Source organism: Exophiala bonariae (assembly GCF_035927105.1).
Source record: "Exophiala bonariae strain CCFEE 5792 chromosome Unknown scaffold_1, whole genome shotgun sequence".
Taxonomy (NCBI): Eukaryota; Fungi; Ascomycota; class Eurotiomycetes; order Chaetothyriales; family Herpotrichiellaceae; genus Exophiala; species Exophiala bonariae.
In genome coordinates this window covers 1,809,973-1,831,851 of record NW_027042476.1, presented here as the reverse complement: position 1 = coordinate 1,831,851, position 21,879 = coordinate 1,809,973, and the positions used below count along the sequence as shown (strand labels likewise).

At 49.5% G+C, this 21,879-nt stretch overlaps 10 protein-coding genes across 10 annotated transcripts; 4 read left to right on the top strand and 6 right to left on the bottom strand.

Annotated features, from left to right (window-relative positions):
• Window positions 1–436: 436 nt before the first annotated feature.
• Window positions 437–1,408, top strand: LTR84_000655 (uncharacterized protein; the record flags this gene model as incomplete). Its single annotated transcript, XM_064844285.1, has 1 exon — window positions 437–1,408. The coding sequence occupies one exon, from the start codon at window positions 437–439 to the stop codon at window positions 1,406–1,408; it is 972 nt and encodes a 323-aa protein (XP_064712145.1).
• Window positions 1,409–1,429: 21 nt separating this feature from the next.
• Window positions 1,430–2,220, bottom strand: LTR84_000654 (uncharacterized protein; the record flags this gene model as incomplete). Its single annotated transcript, XM_064844284.1, is given in 2 exon segments — window positions 1,430–2,192; window positions 2,207–2,220. 2 exon segments carry the CDS (start codon window positions 2,218–2,220, stop codon window positions 1,430–1,432), a joined length of 777 nt encoding a protein of 258 aa, XP_064712144.1.
• A 479-nt stretch (window positions 2,221–2,699) lies between these two features.
• On the top strand, window positions 2,700–6,843 carry LTR84_000653 (uncharacterized protein; the record flags this gene model as incomplete). The annotated part of the gene is made up of 2 exons (XM_064844283.1): window positions 2,700–2,780; window positions 2,845–6,843. 2 exons carry the CDS (start codon window positions 2,700–2,702, stop codon window positions 6,841–6,843), a joined length of 4,080 nt encoding a protein of 1,359 aa, XP_064712143.1.
• Window positions 6,844–7,415: 572 nt separating this feature from the next.
• LTR84_000652 (uncharacterized protein) lies at window positions 7,416–9,539 on the bottom strand (the record flags this gene model as incomplete). Its single annotated transcript, XM_064844282.1, has 1 exon — window positions 7,416–9,539. One exon carries the CDS (start codon window positions 9,537–9,539, stop codon window positions 7,416–7,418), a length of 2,124 nt encoding a protein of 707 aa, XP_064712142.1.
• A 704-nt stretch (window positions 9,540–10,243) lies between these two features.
• Window positions 10,244–10,942, top strand: LTR84_000651 (uncharacterized protein; the record flags this gene model as incomplete). The annotated part of the gene is made up of 1 exon (XM_064844281.1): window positions 10,244–10,942. One exon carries the CDS (start codon window positions 10,244–10,246, stop codon window positions 10,940–10,942), a length of 699 nt encoding a protein of 232 aa, XP_064712141.1.
• A 330-nt stretch (window positions 10,943–11,272) lies between these two features.
• On the bottom strand, window positions 11,273–12,554 carry LTR84_000650 (uncharacterized protein; the record flags this gene model as incomplete). The annotated part of the gene is made up of 4 exons (XM_064844280.1): window positions 11,273–11,608; window positions 11,659–11,729; window positions 11,780–12,156; window positions 12,211–12,554. 4 exons carry the CDS (start codon window positions 12,552–12,554, stop codon window positions 11,273–11,275), a joined length of 1,128 nt encoding a protein of 375 aa, XP_064712140.1.
• A 1,075-nt stretch (window positions 12,555–13,629) lies between these two features.
• LTR84_000649 (uncharacterized protein) lies at window positions 13,630–15,255 on the bottom strand (the record flags this gene model as incomplete). The annotated part of the gene is made up of 4 exons (XM_064844279.1): window positions 13,630–14,400; window positions 14,453–14,590; window positions 14,639–15,142; window positions 15,199–15,255. 4 exons carry the CDS (start codon window positions 15,253–15,255, stop codon window positions 13,630–13,632), a joined length of 1,470 nt encoding a protein of 489 aa, XP_064712139.1.
• Window positions 15,256–16,058: 803 nt separating this feature from the next.
• LTR84_000648 (uncharacterized protein) lies at window positions 16,059–16,742 on the top strand (the record flags this gene model as incomplete). Its single annotated transcript, XM_064844278.1, has 2 exons — window positions 16,059–16,103; window positions 16,158–16,742. 2 exons carry the CDS (start codon window positions 16,059–16,061, stop codon window positions 16,740–16,742), a joined length of 630 nt encoding a protein of 209 aa, XP_064712138.1.
• Window positions 16,743–16,914: 172 nt separating this feature from the next.
• On the bottom strand, window positions 16,915–18,582 carry LTR84_000647 (uncharacterized protein; the record flags this gene model as incomplete). The annotated part of the gene is made up of 2 exons (XM_064844277.1): window positions 16,915–18,347; window positions 18,405–18,582. The coding sequence occupies 2 exons, from the start codon at window positions 18,580–18,582 to the stop codon at window positions 16,915–16,917; spliced, it is 1,611 nt and encodes a 536-aa protein (XP_064712137.1).
• A 926-nt stretch (window positions 18,583–19,508) lies between these two features.
• LTR84_000646 (uncharacterized protein) lies at window positions 19,509–20,716 on the bottom strand (the record flags this gene model as incomplete). The annotated part of the gene is made up of 2 exons (XM_064844276.1): window positions 19,509–20,692; window positions 20,713–20,716. The coding sequence occupies 2 exons, from the start codon at window positions 20,714–20,716 to the stop codon at window positions 19,509–19,511; spliced, it is 1,188 nt and encodes a 395-aa protein (XP_064712136.1).
• Between the last annotated feature and the right edge of the window lie 1,163 nt (window positions 20,717–21,879).

The window sequence follows — 21,879 nt, the reverse complement described above, 5'->3', positions numbered from 1 at the left end:
TTATTCATTCTAGGAAGAAACGAGATCACACTATCAAATAATCAATCTCTCAGCACGTTATTTTGAAAACACCGCGGCCCCCAAACCAATAAGCGAACCAAACGACACTACTACCTCTGACACCCAACAAAATAAATAAAAGCATTTGCCGCAACGGAACCATGGGGGATTTTTCTGCTGTAAGTCTGCGGAATTCCTAGTCCTGGAAAAAGTATATTGCGTGTCCACTCGAATCCCCTCGGCGTCCGCGGGAAATCCTCTGTGTTTCGAGTCATCTTGTCGTACCGAGTATTCCACTCTTAAAGCTTGTCAGCGGGCTTGGTCGTGAGTTCCTATAAATCACCGGCCACGGACGCGGGCCTCGACTGCGAAAAACCAATATTCCAGACTTGCGTTCAACCCTGCTCGAAGAAGAAAAATAAATCATTTTTGGCTGATGGCATTCTTTCAACAGCAAGCGCGCCGCTTCGCGTGGAGTTCTTCTTCCTCGGACAAGGAAGACTCTGTGTCGACACATTCGATCAGACGACTGTCGCGAACTGCTCCGCTTTCGTTGTTTATCGAGGCGGTGGAGAAGGACGGCTGCGTGATTGTGACGGACTTCACCGACCGGACGACCGTGGAACAGGCCGATAAGGAGGTGCGGCCGTGGCTGGAGAAGGAGAGCGATGGCGCTGTGGTCGGAGCGCTTCAGGGCCAGACGAGGACGGTCACCAGACTCATAGGGAGGAGCGAAACCGTGCGGGAAAAGTTCTTCGCCGATCCGTTGTATCAGGACCTGTGTGAGCATTTTCTGGCGCTCGAGACGACACATTATTATGGGGATAAGCCGTTGACCACAACGAGTCATCCTTTGTTGTCGATTGCCATTACTTTCGACATTCCCCCTGGCACGCCGGCTCAGGGGTTGCATAGAGACGATAAGAACCATCATGTTCGTCACAATCAAGCGGAGTCTTACGAGAAAGGACGAGATGTGTTGCTAGGGCTGTTTGTGCCTGGTTGCAACACGACCAAAGCCAATGGTGCAACGAGAGTGGTACCTGGAAGTCACCTGTGGGGGGATAAAGCCCCAGATTTCGGCTCGGATGGCAACCATGGAGTGTTGGATGCAGAAATGGAAGTTGGAGAGGCCTTTATCATGCTCGGTAGTCTCTATCACGGGGGAGGAAATTATGAAAAGGCACTGGGTACCGCGAAAGAGGGCATCAGAGAGAGCAGGACTGTTCATGCAATGTTCTCTTGTACCGGTGTTTCTCGGCAGGAAGAGATCTCATTCTTGTCATATCCTATCGAGGATGTCAAGAAATATTCTCCGATCGTACAAGAAAGGCTCGGCTGGAAGCAAAGTGAGCCCAACCTTGGTTGGGTGGATCTGAAGAGTCCCGAGGTTCTTCTCCAGACATGATTGACCGAAAAGAAGGCAATGTTAACCAACGAAGCTTGGAGCGAGGACAGTACAACTGAAGTTGACCACACCATTTCCGGCTTCCTCCTCCCGCTTCAGATATGGTAGTGGACCCAGGGTAAGGGCCTTTTCACTCAGAACGTCATCATCTTCTTCAAGAACACCACGATCCACAGGGCCCCCTCTGCAACCGTTCAGCTCATACAGATGATTGTCTTTGCCCTTCACAAAAGCAATGAAAGCATGACCGGGATCTTCACCTAGAGGAGGTGCGGTGGTATCTCCAGTCTGCGCGGCCGCAGCATGAGCCTTCTCCAAGATCTCGGAGTCGTGCACGTACTGGCCTCGTTCTTTGGGCTTGAGAGGCAAGATGGCCTTGCGAAATTTGTCAAGGTCGCTGTCTGCTTCAATGAATTCGGCAGCGGGGCTATTGGTGGTACAGTGGAGCAAGCCGATCAAACCACAGGCATTTGTGATGATCTGAGGATACCAAATGATGGGTTCATCTGGACCACAACCATCATATTGTTTGTCGGAGGCTTTCTGCTCAACTTCGTACGCTCGTACAAGGTCTGTTTCTGGATAGATGAAGAGAAGGGCACTTGCTGGACGGGGTAGTAGAGCGATTAGATCAGGCTCGGTCAGACTGAAAACATCTTGGAAGGAGAGAACTGATGAAAGGCCCAGTTGATGAGCAAGCTTTGTCATGACGTCTGGGTTGTTCTCTGCAAGGCTGACATTAGTGGATTTGTCCAAAAGATCAGCCGTTTGTGGACCCCCATACCTAGAGGAACGTACGTTTTGTAGGCCATTGTTGGTGTGTTGATGGATTGGTTCCTCAGTTTGAGATGTCTAAATCTTTGAATGAGCAGTCTTGAATGATGAATAAGTGAAATGGTTGCTTGTAGCAAGGCGTTGATCATGCAGTCTGTGAGGCCTAGTCGGTAATTGTAACAGAAGGCAGCCTTGTATGACGTGCCTCCCCCTCCAAAATGGAGCCTAAGCGGCCCCCACGTCGCTTCCCCAATTCTTGTTCTTCCGCGCCCGGAGCCTCGCGTCACTTCCATAATTTCAACGCGCCAACATGTGACTTCGTTCAAGCAATCCATTTCCACGCCGTTACCATTATCATCAGTACCAAAGCCAAACCACGAAATTACTCCCAGTACTTGGGATATATGATCCCCTCGGCTCTTTGGCACACAATTCAATTCGTCCACCTTCGTTCCCTGGTCTTGAAGCCTAACATGCATGCCATCTTCTGCTCCCCTTCAATTCCCTGCTCCTCCATATGAGAGCTATCCTCCCAGGCCGTCCCCAGTCCAAGAGACAAGCCATTAGCACGGCGCATTGGGACGGCCTACGTATTGTCGTAAGGACCCTACAACTCACTACCACAAGGCGGCAACCATGTCCATCGTTCTAACCCCTCAAAGGCCTACATCTCCGGCAATGCAGCCATCATCCTCAATGGCCCCCAGACCATTCTCCAGACCATTTACGTCGATACCGTCGATAGCCTCACCGCGATAACCCTTGATGAGATCACCGGGCGCCTTGCTCTCTGTGATTCAGACAATGTCTATATTTATCGGCCGATAGGAAGGGAAGAAGGCGTTCTCAGTTGGGTTCAATTTCAAGAGCTGAGGAACCCCAACACAGTCAAAATTACTTCATTGTCATGGGGCTCTACCGAAGAGCTACTTCTGGGTGGCTCAAGGCTGGTGCTTTGGTATATTCCAGATTCCGGCACACCCATCATTACATGGGACCAGCAATTGGCTTATCCGACTGCCATGGCTTATCTCTCCCCGGACAGCGGTCTTATTGCATCGGTGGGTCAGCATGATAGACTGGTCAAAATCTGGAGGCGACTATCCTATGAGACCGATGGTACCAGGTTCGACGTCAGCTATCTGCCTCACCCATCCACCGTAACGAACCTGCACTGGCGAAAACCCTGGCATGAAGAACAGAGCCTCGACAATCTACTTTACACTTTCTGCGCCGACAACAATATTCGCGCATACACCACATTCGATCCCCACGCTCTGACTGTCCTTCAAGAGGTGGGGACCATCAATATGAATGACTCAATACAACCGAGGAGGCTGAGTGTCGGCTCGATGAGTAGACGGCGCTTTGCTTTCATCATCGATAGTCGAGACTTTGCGAGAGCAACAGAAAAGGCGGTCCAGGGATCGAATGCCAAAGTGGCAGACCATGCACTCGAACATCTGATTGAAATTGCCAATCGGACTCCAGAGATCTGTATAGTCCTCGACGGGCTCGGTCACATGTCAGTCTGGGGTTTGGAGAATGCCGGTTATAAGAATAGGATCCCCCCTGCCGTCTTTCACATATCTCATGTTGATGGCATGGACATCAGAGTGCCGCAACTCAGAGATCCAGAAGATGACTACGTCCAGTTTTGTATATTCGCAGGAGGTTCGAAACCTTCGTCTTTGTCCGTCCTGCTGCATGCTTATGCTGGTGACATTGATTGGTATGACAGTCAAATCACTCATCTGTTCGACACCGCCATCCGCAAGAGTCGCACTCATTTGATATCCTCACTCGCCGGTCATAGTGCTCCTATACAACGCATTGTAAGGAATGTTCGTGGTACTGTGGTGCTTTCAGCAACCCATGAAGGCCATGTCAGCTTGTGGCAGCATAGGAATACTTATTCCTCGGCTCCATTGCTTCGGAGAAGTACATTTGCAGCCAATGTTGACATCATAGACGCCGTGATTCTGTCACGAGGTCGATATGCAGTCATCTTGCATTCACGTGGTCTGGAGCTATGGGATGTCCGAGAAGCCAAGGCAGAGCGTCTCGGAAAGCTTGAGCTAATCGGCCAAATTCCCGAGCGCATCACTCAAAGTCGTGTTGGTAGTGAGAGGGCTCTTACCAGTCGAGTAATACTTGGCTACTATCGAGATCGCACGACAGAGGCATGGGAATTTCTCCTTCCTGCCAAAAATGATAGCCGTCCAAGTACAGGTAACCGGTTCCCGGAGATGATTCGCTCTCTAGGAGGTGCCAAACTCCATGTGCACAACCAGCATAATTCACTTTTGTCTGTATGTGACAATATGAACTCTAATGATCATCCAGCAGCTCCTCAACAAACTAGTGGACTAGGCTTCACTGCTGCGTTGGCAAAAGATGGTATTGTCGAAATGGTCAAATCCTTCGAAGAGCCAGACTCAACCAAACCACGACTTGCAGCAGGAGCCCTGCTCGAAACGAGCATCCAAAGACCAAGAGCTATGAGTGCCAGTGGTTACGGTAAAGTGGTGCTCGTGAATGAGGACAGCAGTAGCCTAAGTATCTGGGATGCAAAGACTGGTGTTTGGGAATATGAACACGAATTGGACGGGACCGATACAATCAAAACCTTTGCATGGGCTGTCTCACCACAAGGCTATCCACTGGTCGCCATTTGCTTCGACTATCATATTGTCGTCCTAGGTCAGGTAAGGTATGCCTACCCTGATCTCGAGCCTGGGTGGGTAGATCTTCGTCATGTCCGCATCAGAGACTTTACAACCCAATCAATAGCAGACTTGTGCTGGCTCAAGAGTGGTGATCTTGTCGTGGGATCAGGTGTTCAATTCTTCATCTTCAAAGGCTACGCCAGTACTCATCACAATAGAGATGCCCGGCCACTTCGAGAAATACAATCCGCACTCACAAATGACTCAACGTCCTCCGTCATGTCATTGCTCAACTCTCTCCTACCAATATTTCACCCGGTATACCTATCCTCCCTTACATTGCTCGGTAAATTTGAACGGACCAAAGAAATAATTCGCCGACTGCACAGCGAGCTAAAGTTTTTTAGTGAAGGAGATGACCTTCCTAGCTTTCTTGGATTCGAGATTCGGGCACTAGGGTCTGCTGGCGAGGCTGAACTATCGAAAGCTGGTCTCCACAATGGGATCAATGGAACAATCAACGACAATGACCACACAGGAGCAATTGCAGATATCTCTGATAATTTGATTGACAACTTGGAGAGAAATGATGTCTATCAACTGGGAAATGCCGATAAAGAAAAACTTATCCGAGACATTCAGGTTTACGTGGATCTCGAGAAGCACGAGCGGTCTATTGACGCCAATGGTTTGCGTTACCTTCAGGCTCTTTATACATCAGGTAGCAACCCAGTCTCCTGGAGGGCTATCGCTTTTGCCTCACTCAGCACATCGCAGGAGATCCTGGTCGATCTCGTTACCCGTTTCCATGGAAGTAAGCTGACCTGGGAAGCTGCTCGAAAGTCAGGAATGTTCTGCTGGTTGTCCGACGTTGAGTCTCTGCGCCTCCAGATGGAAAACATTGGCCGCACCGAATACACCCGCAACGAAGATCGTAACCCCGTGGACTGTTCCTTATATTACCTGGCACTGGGTAAGAAGAATGTTCTGCAAGGACTTTGGCGCATGGCGATTGGTGTACGCGAAAAGGAGAACACCCTGAAACTGCTCTTGAACAATTTCAATGAACCTCGATGGAAATCGAGTGCCCTGAAGAATGCCTATGCACTGCTTAGCAAGCGTCGTTTCCATTACGCAGCTGCGTTTTTCTTACTTGCCGGGAATCTTTGGGATGCCGTCAATATCTGTGTACATCAACTGAGAGATCTTCAGTTGGCTATCGCTCTTGCCCGCGTCTTTACCAATGACAACGATCCACAACAGAACTCTGCCTTGTCCGCAGCAGTTCTGTCACGACTGGTGAATGAGACTGTTCTGCCACTTGCACTCGAAAGCATTCAAGGTCGTTGGATGGCCAGCTGGGCATACAGCACGCTTGGTCATACTTCTCTTGCAGCACAATCGCTTGTGCATCCTTTGCACAACGTGATTGGCAAGCCACTGTGTGAAATCGTCGACGACGCCGACTCCGACAATGGCACTAGCAGTTCTCAGATGGTCGGTAGCCTCAGCTATGCTGCTAACGACCCACTTATGGCCACCCTGTACACACAGTTACGTGCACAGCTAGTCAAACAGAACCAATGGCGCGGCAATCTCGCCGGCATCGGTTCAAAGGACGAATGGGCTTTCGTCATGCGGTGTGTTCGTCTCTATCGACGCATGGGCTGCGACGCCCTCGCTCTTCTCCTCGTTCAAACCTGGGAATTCATACCTCTGGGCCCAACGAAACAAATCAACAGCCAAACAACCACCGACGAACCCACGCAGTCGCCACAGACAATGGGTATTCAACGCCGAAAGACATTCATCGACCTCGAAAGAGAAGCCGACGAGGAAGAGGCAGCAGAAGAGGAGAAGTCCAGACCCAGCGGTGGCATATTCGCAATGCTAGACAAGGAGGATGCGAAGAACAAGAAACCGACCAAACCGCCACCTACGCAATTCGAGGAACCTAGTGCAAATAGCTTGCTTGATAGTTTTGGTTTCTAGTTATGTAGGGACTGAAGGATCTTGTCGGGTTGGAGGTTCTGTTCGATGGGTGTATTTTATGATGTATTCGGTGGGTGATTCCTAGGCAGGAGGGCATGCTTGGCATGCCTGTATGCATCGAGGATTTGTGCTTATTTTGGGACACTGAGTATTGTGATATATCTGAATCATTCCAGCTTGCAATGCCTTGTTCTATATAGATATATATTCTAGTCTGAGCAGGAATATACAGTATCAGCGAATACCTAGCGTACTAATTTTGTACAAGTTTGTAAGATAGCATCTATATCTACTGTACTATGTACTTTTAGATAAAACCCCCCCATATAGTATAACTAAAGTATAAAGAACATATTTCTATATGTTTAAAGAAATGTAGATAATTATTTCTAGAATAATAAGAACCTAAAGCGCGAGAATTTAGGTGAGGATTTTCGCTATTTAATAAGTAACTTGTCATTGCAAAAAGATTGCAATTTTCGCCGTCCGAATCAGGTCTTTTGTGAACGGGCGGACGCATTTAGATCTGGCGGGCGTTATTCGTGCTTCGACCCCTGACAAATGATACCAGTTCAAATTTGCTCGAACTCCCAGTTAACGTTGTCATGAAATGACCATGGCGCATCGTCATTCCCGGAAGTCACGTCCAAGAACATGTTGATGTCGATAGGGGCAGGGGCCGTCATGTCCTCCACGCCGGTCTCCGTGCTGTCGTTCTGATCATTCTCGGGGAGGTCGGGTGCTTGCGACCAGTATCTGAATGCTGGACAGGAGCTCGGCTTGATCAGGATGGCCGGGTTGGATGTGAGATCATGTGGGTGCAGATTTACCACTTCGGTGTGCAGTGCGGATGTACTGGCAATATTGAAGGCGGGACCGTTGCTGCCGGGTGCAACAAATTCTGCGGTGAAGGCTTTTGCGTGGACAGGCTGCTCATCTATGGCGCTGGAGCTTTGGGGTAGCTTCTTCAGGCGCTCGTAGGTGTTCTTCACGTTGCTGAAGATCGGACACATGAGGGAGAACAGGTCTTTGCCTGTGGCGATTTCGGATGTCGACCCCGTGATGCATTGCATGCGGTAACAGAGGAGGTCGAGGTACAGGTCTAGTCTTGCTGCGTCACGGGCGGTCGACACGTTCCATTGTTGGAGTTTTGGCGTTCCCAGAGAGAGTCGGTACAGGAAGGCGGTGTTGCAGATCAATCCCCACCATTGTAGAACGGAGAGTTTTGGGTACTCGGTCAGAGGGAGTGAGAGGAATGTCTCGATGAATACGGTGGCTGCTTGTAGACATACCATTAGGACCTCGTGCTGGCTGGATGTGTTCGAGGCCCAGTCTTTGATGTCCCCAGGGACGAAATGCTTGTTTGACAGACATGGATTCAAATGGTCCATTTCGTGAGCGTGAGATATGGCGAATTGGGTTGCGAGGATTAGAGTGATGCGATCGGAGGCCGAGGTTGTCAGAAGGATCTCATCTATTGTGGAGCGAAAGACGTCCAATTTGGCCTTGATCCTTGCTGAGCATGAAGTGCCAGAGTAGTTGAAATTGCTTGACAGGAAGGCCTCGTGGTATTCGTCACCGAGTGTTTGGGACTGGATGAGTGGGAGTATGAGTGGATCGGTCGCGTACTCAGGGTCCTTCGCTAGAGATTCAGCACACTCAAGGAGATATTCTGTGCAGTGCAAGTTGTTGGGTTTGCGCCATATCCACGAGGAGGTCGCAGAAAGATAGTGGCAGCCAAGATAAGCCCTGATGGCAGCCTTACTGAAGAATCTGTCACACTGTGCTCCGCCTAGAGTGTAGTGATGATCCAATTGGAGTCCGATCTTGCGGGCGGCCGCTTCACTGGGAGGATGGTCAAGGCCCATATCGATACACATGCTGATAGCTATCTGCAACAACTGGTTGAACTGCTGCTTCATCGGGATGTAGAAGAAGTGATACCAAGACAAGTAGACGACAAATGCCTGGAGCAAATCAATGCTCTTTTCACCCTCGATAGTGACAGCTCGTAGCAAAGATTCACGAAAGCTCGACTCAAATGTTTTCTGAAGGTCCCTGTTCTCCTGGGTCGAAATGGCGAGCACTGCGTGAAGGAGGAACGGTTGGTGGTGGGCCATCGATTTGATGGTGGCGTCCTTTGGGATCAAGACGAATGGTGAATAGTCGCACATCTGGCGATATTTTGATAAGAAAAGCGTGGCATCATTGTCACTGAGGCGGCCCTCTCCCAACAGCCTAACAATGGGATGTTCATCTTGATGGGATGGACCGCTTTTCGATGGCCGAGGAGGCTCACAACTCGAAGTGGCAGGCGCATGTTGACTGATGGACTGCTTATCCGCGCTAGAGGAGACTTTCTGAGATTTGACAGGGTTGTTTACAGCAATGACATCTTTATCCGAATGCTTCTCATGATCATGGCTGCGTCTGTGCTGTTCCAACTCAAGTTGTGAAGTCAAGTCAGTGATTCTGGTCTCGAGTGCCGCCACGGCCTGGGTGGCATTGTCAGAAGCCACCTTCCTCTGCTTTCGTGGCCGGGCTTGTTCAAAGATACAGCGAGCACCTGACCGCTGGCATTTCCGGCATATATCACTTCCCTCGGGGTCTGGTCTGCACCGGACTTTCAAGGTTTTGCAAGGCTTACATGCTCGATCTCCCCGCTTCAGATTCCCTCCACCGTTGGCACTCTCCATCGTAAGGGGTTGGGTTTAAGCGCAACGAACAGCCGTGAACGATCAAAGCGTAAGCTGTGATATCATGCTTCTTCCGGCTGGAGCTCGAGTCATTTCTCTCGTGCAGGGCATCATAGGCCAATCGAATAGCTGGTTCCTTCGGGAATGCGGAGACAAATCATGTTCATCGTGTCAGCTATTTGAAGCCAGCCGCTCCATCTTTGCCGTTGCAAGATTTGGGGGCTTCGGGCGTATGGGAAATCGCGGGAGGTAAGAATACCCGTCAGCGCGGGGACGGACCCAAACACTTGAAAACATCCGCGATCAGGGGTTACACTCGTGGGCCCTGAGAGCTTCCTTCAGCACACCCGAGTATCGCGACTTCACTTTATTCTGCCACTATCCCGATGAGTGACGAAACGACTCGGTTCAAGACTACCAGTGTTAGAGAAGGATAACGCTTGACTTCCTGAATCCTCGCAAGCTACTGAATCTCCGTGACTCGGCTGGTAGAATGGCGACCACAAATGGTCAGCAGGCAAACAGTGAACCACGGCTCGCACAATGGTCATCATCCGCGATTGCACTCATATATAAACAGTTCAATATTCCCAGAGATGCCTCATGACTCTACAATAGTACCAAGACTCATCTCTGAATCCGCTGGAAGAAAGCATCCTTGCCGTCCAACTAACTATCCGCTGCCCAACACTCGCACTGCAACCATGGAAGCCCACCCCAAAAAGTACGGCGTGGTCCTCTACGACGGCTTCCAGCTGATTGACGTGTGTGGGCCCGTCGACGTCCTGAACGTCCTCAGTACACACACGGATGGCATCAGCCTCTCCATCATCAGTGAGACCATGAATCCTGTGTCCACATTCCCCAGGAAATGGCCGGGCGACATGGGCATGCCGCCGTTCACCACGTCGCAGACCCTGCAGCCAACTCACACCTTCGAGACCGCGCCGCAACTCGACGTCCTCATTGTCCCCGGCGGCATGGGCTGTTTCGACCCGGAGCCGGCCAACGTGGGAAAGCCAGACCCAAAGGTCATCGATCCGATCGTCACGTTCATTCTGGCTCAGTACCCCAAGCTGCAGTACCTCATTACCGTTTGCACCGGTGCGGGCATCACGTCGCGGACGGGGCTTCTTGATGGGAAGAAGGCAACCACCTTCAAAGGGGCGTGGAAGGTCATTCCGTTGTGGAGACCTCAAGTCGAGTGGATACCCAAGGCACGTTGGGTCGTGGATGGGAATATCTGGACTTCTTCCGGCGTCTGTTCTGGCACGGATCTGATGTTCGCTTTCGTCAAGCACCTCCACGGTGAGAAGATTGCGAATGACATAGCAGTTTGGATGGAGTACACAAGACATGAGGACTCGGCTCTAGATCCTTTTGGCATAGAGGTCTCATCATGAAGCATTGTGCCATCAAATGGACTAACGTTATTATTGCACTATCTGATGCTACCATGATATAAGCTGCAATTCGCGAGATTTAAATCTCATCTTGGACGCGTGAAGACCAGTCGAGCATGTACAATGCTTGTCAAGCTAGAAGTTGTCGCCCAGTGAATGAATGTAAGATAGCTCCATGTTCTTTCTCCGCCTCGCTGTCAGCGAATGCTGCACAGAGAACGGTTCCATGCTTATTTCACTGTGCTCGTGGTCCTCGAGGCCCGCCTCCAGCGTAAGTATGTGACCCACAGACTTGCCCCAATACCATCCTTGACTGAATTTTGATGGCTTTTAGTCGGAAAATTCTCGGTGAGAGTATGGCCAGTCTTCCTTCTCCCCTTTGCTGATGTTATTAACAGAACCGGTCTGTTCACGCACAAATCGGAATGTATCGGTGATGTGGGACACGAGCCGGACAGTAGTGATACTTGGACATGCGGCGAAGAATGATCGTGCGACAATATCGGCCTCCTCATTGTACGGCGAGTTCTCTTTCAAGTCTTCAATCGCGTCCAGATATCTATCATCAAAATAGCGCTTGCTCAAATAGGCGTAGTTCACCCATTGCTCCGTGCTGATGAACAGTGATTTCAATTCGATCAGATCAGAAAAAAAGGGTGCAAGGTTCTGAAACTAGTCAGCTCAGCTCTGGAACGCGGACGGTCTGTGATTCTCACCGAAAGCTTGCACCGATAGATGTCACCTTGCAAGCATAACTCCCGAACATTGTCAACATACTGTAACAGCTCTGTAAATGATCATTCATCAGTATTCGAGAATCGGTACCTTGAATCTCACCTTGAAAGTGCCCGGGTTTCCAGCCTTTCTCATTTGTGACCCAGACCGCTTGAAGGTTCGACATGGTGGCAACAACCTCGAAGGTTTTCTTCCATTGTTTGCTGGGATACACTGTGATGAATTTCCGGAGGGAAGGGCATGCGCGGAGGAGAAAAGCGGCGTTTGGTATTTCGCAAGCTTCAAGAACTTTGACAGTGGGAAGAGTTGCCTTCGAGGCACGAAAGGCTACTCTTATGTTGGAAGTGGTGCTTTCCTTGTTATCGAGGTTCAAGCTTAGGGCTCGAAGTTTGGGCATAGTAGTGAGGGCAGCGACAAGGGATTGGCCAAGGTCATCTGAAGGTGCCATGTTGGAGGGGACGATCCGCATCTTTAGTGACCTGTTTCGTTGTCAGCTTTTGATTTTTATCTGCAGCTGATTGTGTCGAACTCACACCAGGTTTGCGGAAAAGAATGGTGCTTTCACAAACGACTTGAAATGCTGCTCGGCTGAGTGTTCGTCTTTGCCCAAGAACAAACGTGGTTTTGGTTGCTTGAAAAGGCTGAGAATACACAATTGTCGTAGTTTCTTGTTGACAAGTGACATGGACTTGAGCGATCGTATGTCGGTTCTTGGGTATGCGTGTGCATGTTTGGGCAAGGTCACTTTGTCAATGATGAGCAAGAGACACTCATTCGACAAGCGCTCAAGGAAGTTGTCGGGTGGAGATGAGTTAGGCAGAGACACCATCTGATCATCACTGAATGAGGACATGAGATCATCGCTGAACGAGGACATGTTTGGAAAAAGGGTAGAGGGATGTGTTTGGAAGGCAAGATCAATTCATACAGTTGTCGGGATTCTTTGGTGAGGAGATGAGAGTGAGAAAGCCGTCAAGTGACGCGTGGTCAGAAGGTGAGAGAAGCCCGGGTGGGAGGCAGGTGAAGTCACCTCAGCGTGCGAGGCAGGAGCGATTGTGAAGAACGCCTTCACATAACGCGTGCCTTCCAACAATTGTGACCGCCCTTGTGACTTCAGATGGTTCACTTGTAGGCGGCCGCCATTTACATCTGGCGGTATTCGTGCTTCGACCCTAATAGGATCCTCCCCCAAGTCCATCTTAACATTCACTCAATGAAGCTTACATAGCGCGTTAAGGGTATTCAAGACCGCATTCACTTGTTCGGTGGCAATCCCGAGAGATTCCCCTCCTTGATGCAGCTTCACAGGCAGCCTGCATCGAGCAGAGGAAGTGACAGGCCGGCTTCAGGTTTAGGGTTGAAGTTTAAGTAGACTAGCTGGTATAACAATTTGTGGAAGGGCGTGATAAGCTTTGCCGGATCGCTGTCAAAGAGCTGTCAAAACATTTGCTGGGCGGGCAATTTTTCCAGGATTTCCCTTTCTGGTCGGATTCTGACCGATTGAGATTTTGATCAAGTCTTCCGACCATTTCGAGGTCTATCAGCCTTAAATTGAGGTGTCCCGACGAGGTGTTTCATAATGTAGTGATTCTAGATAGCACCCTTCTCAAAATTCAGATATACCGACCAGTCTTGGCGCTTCATCACATATCAACCCAGTGCCTTGGTAGGTGTTGATTCTTGAACCTCGAGTATGATCCTCTGGTTGACTCGCACCTCACTTCGCTGATCTGAGTCTGGATGTGCAACTGCAGGGAAGTCCCATCCCAGCCATCCCCAAATTCAGAGGCGTGCAAAGTGGTAGAGTTCTCCGATAGACTGTTCGAGTATGCGCGGTGCGAGTAGCCTTCTCGGACGCCTCGACTGCTGAACTCAGGCAATGAGTCCCACCATTTTCAGACAGAGGAACTCTTAGTGCACTACTTCTCTTGTGGGTTATTCCCTCGGAACAATCATGTATCTGGGGAAAGAGGTGGAGGATCTGACTCTGTCTCCTCCATCGTCAGTGCTTTCCACTTGGTGGCAACCCCGTCCAAGACATCTGCAAGAGTAGAGCCCATGGGAATGTGCTCTAATTGGTTAATTGACGAGCTGATGCTTGGTACATCAGTATGCCAGATTTTCCATAATTTGTTGATGTGTGATCTTGTCTGTGGGTCAGGGCTACTGATCCATGCAATGAAGAGGCACAGTACCATATATGACGAGCCGAGAGGCCTAAATACCTCTGAATCATATGCCAGAGTGATGATCTCGACCGTAAATTTGTCGACTTCTTCTTGTAGGCCCACATCCTCTTCGTCAGAACTGAAAGAACGAAGGAGACAGTTTAGAAAACAAGCAGAGAAGAGGCTTAGGCCATAAATTCTTTGGAAGTTTGCATATAGGACCCAGTCACGTGGAATGAATGCCGATCTGTCTTTCGCGACAGAGGTACTGGTCGTGGTTGCCTTGGATGCAGCATCCAGATAGAGAACCCGGAACTTTGTGAGAATAGTGACCGCTGTTTCATAGATCTCTGCTGCTTCCTTGCGCAAAACGGAAAACGCGTTCACATCTCCATTGGTGACCGCGAACCGGCGACGCTCTGCGATGTCTGGAACTCGTGCCAGACAAATAAGCCCCTTACCAACGTCGGTCATGTCCTCGAGTCTGTTCATTATCAGATGGTCCCACTCATCATGGCTAAAACGGTGTCTTCCATGAAGAAGGCCTTCAAAAAGCTGCAGATGTTTCGTTAGCTCAATTCCTGGTTTGATAATTCCACGATCTTACAATGGGACCCCTTAATGAAAGAAGCATCATGGTCTCGAAGTTATCTTCTTCATCATATCGACCACCCCTAGCTTTCAGTATCTGTGCTGCACCATCCGAGTGGCTTGTGAAGGAGCTCCCACTCAAGCCAATGAAATACTATGCACGTGTTAGCGAACCCCATTGCGCAACTTGTCTGTGACGAACCTGGCATAACGTCAGTAGCATTACAGCGCAGAGTGTGTTTGAACTGGCGGCTATGGTCGGATCATCCAAGATAACCCTTAGCTGACCCAGTGCATATGTGTATTTGATTAGTTCTTCCCTCGAGGTCTCCCTTACGCCACTATTGAAGCGAAGGTGACACGTAACCAACGCATCTGCTGCAGCATCCAAAGCTGCATTGGCACCAAGGCGTCTTGGTACTTCAAGGAGATAGCCTCCAAAAGCCCAGGTCAGATTATATCGGAGGTCCGATTGCGATGTGATATGAACTCTATCAATGACACTACCCACAAAAATGGTGAAATCACTGCTTGGTGAACCTCGAACCTCCAATGGTGGAGAACGTTTGGAAGGACTAGCGGATGAAGACTTTGAAAGCTCACGACCCGCGAACTCGCTCTTAAACTTGAACCTTCGCTCGCCAGAGCCAATGCACAAAATTCCAAGTCGACTACATCTCCCACATGTCGGTTTTGTCTCATCACACTGCTCATTTATCAGCCCGATAGTCTCTCACTGAAGCATACTCGTCATCGACTTACCTTCTTTTTCTGCTTCCGACATTGCTCGCAAGCTCGCCCTGACGGGACCCCGGGCATCGTTACACGAGGGTTTCTGACTTTCCGTTGAGGGCAACCCAGACCGTCTGATCGTGAATTTCAGAAGAGTCCGCCACTGTACACTGATTCAGTGTTGTTTGACATCGATCATGATCACGCTTTAGGCAGGAATAAAAGCTTACCGACGGAAACGTTCAATGATCATTGGCCGATAGTTGTCCACTACTACAGCGAAGCGTAGTCCCAGTTGCGGTTAGCATCGTTCGGGGAGTTCCAGTTGTGACATAGCCTCTCTATCAGCCTCTTTGGGGGCTTGAACATAAACGTCGCGGCTATCGCGACTCCGCAACAATAAGTCGTAGCGTTGAACCTATCAAAGTATGTTGTTACAGTGGTGCGACGTCAGAATGGCTGTAGCGACATTGAAGATCTTTTGCATTGGAGACGCGTGGGGGTGGTTAAGGGCTCAAGGCGCTGAGCCCTGGAGCGGTACATAACCCCTAATACGGGAAGGCTCGGCTTTCCCTGCCTACTGTTTCTGCGGCAGTGATTGGTTTATCCTTGAATAGAAGCCCAGATCTTTCCACTTATGGGGCACACTGCCCGATGTCCGCCAAGCCTGCTTTTGGTTCAAGCATCGGATCGACATAGAGCAAAGCTCGTACGTCATAGTGCTATAGCTGCTCAAAGATAAATACAACGGTATAGAACATAGATATATCCAGTTTATTTCTCCCATAGCCAACATAGAGCCTAAACATACACCAACAACTTCAACAACCCAAATCCCCATCACACATTAAGTACTTATCACGCCCAACTTAAACCCACACCACACCAAAATGCCCGGATTTTTCAGTCGGAACAAGGAAGGCAAGCCCCCAAAGGTATGTAGAGCCGTATCGATATCTGAGAACACACGAACTCACCAAGCCATGCAGATCGACAAGGCCATCGAATTCCAAAATGAGAAAATTCGCACATTCTATGTCGTGAACGAAGGCTGGAAAGGCCGCCAGGCCAAGATCCTTGACGAGGACAACAGTACCGTCCTCTACGAGATCGACTTCCGCTGTCGCCGACCAAACATGACATTCCGAGCGCCGGGTTCCACGGAGCCGGTCGGCACCATCAGATTCAGTCCCATGACGCGGGCCATCGAAGCAGGCACCCGCAACGGCACCATCAGCGTCAAGAGCAAAAACTGGAAGTGCTGCGATCTACCATATACGTCGCCTGCCTTCGAAGGACGGACGTTGACGTGGCAACGTCGCACTCCGTGGGTTGTCCTGGATCACTATCTCATCGACGAGTACGGCATGCCGATTGCCCGTATCAGGCCAAAGAACTGTGGCTTCAAGCGAAGTTGTGCCATTGACTTCGTAAATCGGGATCTGTCACAAGATGCCGTCGAGGAGATCATCATGACCGGCTTGGCCGTCTTGGAGAACACCAAGTATTATACTTCTGCTGGTGCTTCCTCAGCTGCGAGCGCAGGCTCTAGTGCTGCAGTGGCTGTGTCTTAGGCGAGATCGATGCACAGTGGATTTTGAGAGCGTTGCAAGCGTGTACAATAGTTTTGTATGTTGAAATGAGATACCCCAATTGAAGAGTCAGAGTCTCGTCCAAGTGATAGACAATCAAGCATTATGTGATGTCATTAAATACTACCACTATCAAATTTCAAATGACGTCAATTTAGAAGTTCTTGAGCAGTCTTCTCCAAAGAGGCCTTTTCACAGCAGTCTGATATTCCTCACCACTGTCCTCTTCTTCAGCCACTGCATCGACATCCTGTCGTCTTCCGTAATCCAAATCAATCTCATGCACACGATGATATCTCGTCTTGTAAATGAACTTGTACCCAAAGTAAATAATAGGGAACAAAGGCAGCAGAATATATGCATCAACAAAATTACCAGCGTCAAATGGACTGAGCGTCGTCCAGCCTTGAACTAAAGCCAGAAAAATGTTGGCGCTCAGTCCGAAGTATGCGTTCCATGGATACCACAGCGACTTGAAGGGAAGTTGGCGCTCGGTTCGATTTTGAGCTTTCCAGGCCGAGCGGAAGCGGATGTGGACGAAGGAGATGGCACCCCAGACGATAAAGGTGCTCACTCCCGACAAGTTGACAATGTATCCATATGCCTTGCCGGCACCAGTGGAGATGTTCATCATAGAGAGCGCTCCGAACAGGTTCGTGAAGATGATGGCGTAGACAGGCACTCCGCGAGCATCGGTATAGCCGAGGAACTTGGGTGCTTTCTTCTCCTGTGCCATGAACAAAACAGTTCGAGAACCAATGTAGATGGAGCTATTCACAGCGGACAGACAGGTGATGAATATAAAAGTGTTGATCAGATGAACGCCACCTTCCCAGCCAGCATTTTGAATCGCAATCGTCATCGGGCTCTTGAGTGCTCGACTTTCTCCATTGATCAGTGCTTCGGCGTTCCATGGACATGTCATGCCGAACGCAATGGCGCTACCAATGTAGACAAAAATGATGCGCCAGAAGACCTGTCTGATGGCCAAGGGGACGGCAACCTTGGGGTTTTTTGTCTCTGTAGCAGCCACTGCAACCGACTCGACACCGGCATAGAAGGTGGAGCAGAACACAAACACGGAGGCTACTCCGCGAAAGCCGTTGGCAAAAGCTCCGGGGTCGTTCCAGTAGCGGAATCCAAACGCTCCATCTTGGCCGATAAGGCCACCAGAAACGTAGATGATGGAGAAAATGAAGTAGGCCGTAAGTCCGAGCAGTTTGATCAGAGCAAGCCAGAATTCTGCTTCACCGAAAGTTGCAACACCCAGTAGTTGAAATCCAAGAAATGCGAACCAGAAGATCAAGAAGTAGCCGTACAGTGGCACTTTATCGCTCCAGAAAACGAAGATCGACGATAAGACATTATATTCGTTCGACAGAACAGCAGCCCAAATGATGAAGTAGTTCCATCCAACAGCACAGCCAAAAGCAGGATCCACGAATCGATCAGCGAGACTGGTGAACGCACCCCCACTGGGATACAGGGTGGTGATCTCTCCAAGCGATTGCATGATTGAAAAAGCGATGATGCCAATGACGCCAAAGCCAATCAACAAGGCTGCGGGACCGCCATTTGACAATGCGCCTACATGATGGTCAACTCGACTTCCATTGTGATGATTGCCACTCATTTAATTCTCACCTCCAGAACCGATCAACAGACCAGGGCCGATAATGCCAGCCAAAGCCATCATACTGAGATGGCGAGTCTTAAGACCTCGCTTGACCCCACTGTGGGGGTCAATGGCCTGATGATCTGTTGCATTACGCACAGAAGATCGAGAGACCGAGTCCTGGCGAGGTTCCTTGAAGTCAGCCATTCCGCTGACAGAATTGATGTTCAACCGGGGTGCCACGTGGAGGCAGCAAAAGTTGCAGAAGCGACGTCCTTACGGAGATGTCGGTCCCTTGCGGCTATATATACTAGAGCCCTCATTTCGTCATGTGAGGAATTTTGAGTCTTTAGTGATGCCCAGGATTATGTCTGTGAATGGAATTTCCTTTTCATCGATGTCGTGATAGGGATCTGCGTCTTGTGATTGGGCGGGAGAAGGGTGGTTTTCAAATGGTGCAATTGCCAAGGTGATGCCAAGCATCGTCAACCAGAAGCCAGAACACGTCGCTTCCTGACCTGGTCCATAAGTCAATCATAACTCGCCAATTTGATGCGAAGGCTTATGTCTGAGGCTTCAATTATCCACTCATGAATAACCTGGCTGCGATGACACCTTCGAGGTGAAAGTAGACCAAGCCTCTAGATGAGTCTGGGGTTCAGCCTTCCGATTTATCATGACACCAGACTTTCGTCTCACTTGATCATCTCGAGCGACGGGGCACGCCGACTTCCTTTAGAGCGCTAAAAGCACTCGCTAGCCAGCAGCTGTAAAATCTTGAGAAGAACAAAGTGGTAGAGTGTTGTCTTCACATATCGCTCTGAGGCAGAATATCATGCTGAATGATGAAGACCTGACCTAAGCTTACCCGGAAAGCTCTTGCCAGCACGAATGCGAGGCAAGCGATGGCTCTGCAATATTATTGATGCGATGTGGTACATAGTCATTTGAGGAAAATGGTATGAATTTCCAATGAAACATTTGCTCCTTCCTTCCCCTCACTGCTGGGAGGCGTCCATTCTTGTCAGCCTACCACTCTGCCAACATTAAGCATTAGAGTGCAATATTACACCAGTATTGCGAGTACCCAATGATCCAAGTATCGATATTGCCCTACTCCCGTTTCTGCTGCTTCATATATCTGGAATGGATACAGAAACGGCTGGCTTGGACTTCGATGGCTGCTGACGCTCTTCGCTGGGTGGATGTGATGATGTGCCCCCGGGTCCTGGTTGCTCGGCTTGAGATGCTGAAATGCTCAATTCTGTGTTTTGCGCACCCTGATCAACCGCTTCCGTGTTTGGAGTCTTCTCGTTGACGCTGGTCGGATTTGCAGAGTACACTCTACCAAATGCTTCTGCGATCGCATTCTGTTTGGCGGTGTAATTCGCACCAAGCCAAAGCTCTCTTCTTGACTCGAGGACTTGTGCCAGTGGGAAGATTCTTGTTTCGAGCTGGTTTTGAGATTCCACTTGTGTTGTTGATACCGTTCGTGATTCTTGGATCGACTGCAGCACCCAGTCCACCTTGGTACCAGGGATACTTTGAAGGGATTCTCTATACTTCCATCTCATCAATACCCAATGAAGCAGGCCATATATGACGACAAGAAGGATCAGTCCGCAGACAACAATGAAGGCGATCGAGAGTTCTACAGTGCTGAGTCTCACGCTTGTTTGCTTTGTGGAGGGTAAGGGGTAATACGTGTCCTTTGCGATCATGTAGGACTGATAGAAGCGGAGCAGGTCCTCAGACGATGGCATGTTGATTGCGAATTTCTCGCCACTTCCATCTGCTGGCACTATAGCTGTTACTGACCAGTAGGCATCCATTTCTCTCGCGAGGTTACAATTCGTTCGAATTTGTGGGTAGGCTTCCCAGAGATTATTATCTTCCGGACGATTTCGGCGAATGTCGCACTCGACTTTCGAGTAGTAAGCTTGTGAAGCACGTCCGATACCGAAAATCCAGTCTTGAGAGTCAATTTCCGACATGGTCAAGTTGTATTCCGGGGCGTTTTCCATGTACAAAATCCCTATCGAAATAGTTGTTTCTTGTGTTGAAGCATTTTGCTCGTGACTCTCATTTGCATTTCTCATATCCACGTATTGAAAGATCATCACATGCTCCCACACACCCCTCTCGGGGTTTCGGAGGCCATCATACCATGTCTGATGGATGATGTCATCCCTTCGAAATCTAGGTGTCAGCATCGTCCATAGCGCCGGTATTTGATCGTAAAGGTAGAGTATACGATCAGTATAGTTCCCCGTTGTCTCAACCTCGATCGATATCCGCGGGCTGGTCACACAGTCGGCTAGGTATACCGAATTCCACTCATCCGGCTGATACACCCAGTCCGTTCTCGTGTCGGGCAAATAATCCAAAAGTTGATCTAATGGAAATTCAGCACTCTCTAACCGGTTGAAGACCTCTTGCCATCTCCAGATTATCATTCACATCACACGAAAGTGTACGAGATGCCTGCAACCCTGGTACAGGCCGCAAGCGTACTGCCTCGCCGGCTCTAGTGGAGTATCTCGAAATTGGACCTGCGAATGTTGCTGCCAGGCTGAAGAAGATGACGACCCCACACTGAAGAGCAATGCGGAAGTGAACTCGGAGAAAAATTTTCATCTGGAGGAGTCTAACGATGTCCACGACTTCTCCTGGTGTTGTGAGAGTAAACAATGATGAGATCGGAACATCTTCTTGTCGTGCCAATCTTTTGGTGCTTGTGTGACAAAGAAGCCACGCCGAAATAAATATAAATGTAAAGCAAATGATGTTAATCACGACATTGAGTCCAGCCTGAACATCCTGGAGCTTCCATTTATCGGAAAGTACAACCCAAGCAGCCATGCTAATGAGATTTGATACAAAATGGTAGGTAAGAATCCAGTTCAAGTGGAAGCTTTAAGGTTGACCACCATGTCCGTCGAGGCTGAACCAGCATATTTGAGAACGAGGTTTCCTTTGTCCTCGGAATCTCCAGGCTGGGTTGGAGGAGCAACACTCGACAGTCTTGATCACATCCATGATGCTTTGCAATTGAATACGAGGCACTAGACGATCAGCAGGTTCCGTAAACGCCGTGGAGGTGTGAGTTCTGTATGTTTTACTTTCAGGTTCGAGTTCAAGTGCAGTTTCGGGAATCATGCAGACTTGGCAAAGCCTCATGGGCGCCACGGTCTGAGAAGTGCGCGGGGCACTCACCTATCATTGTCGTAAAAGCGAGAAGGCTATCAAGAAAACTGAGGAGCTGACGAGCGCCATATCCGAAAGAGGATTCAGGATGGATTCAGGTTCATAACTTGAACACGAGGTCATTTTGGAGCATTGTGTTGCCACTATAGAGATATGCCGCCAAGCCTGCACCATTCTGGTTAGAGACAATAGGAGACTAATGCAGCGAGATGAATTCAAATAACGTGGAGATAAGATAATAAAAAAGTTCGTGATCGAGGAAGAGGGTTGCTTTTCAACATTGTCCATTCAGAGGCC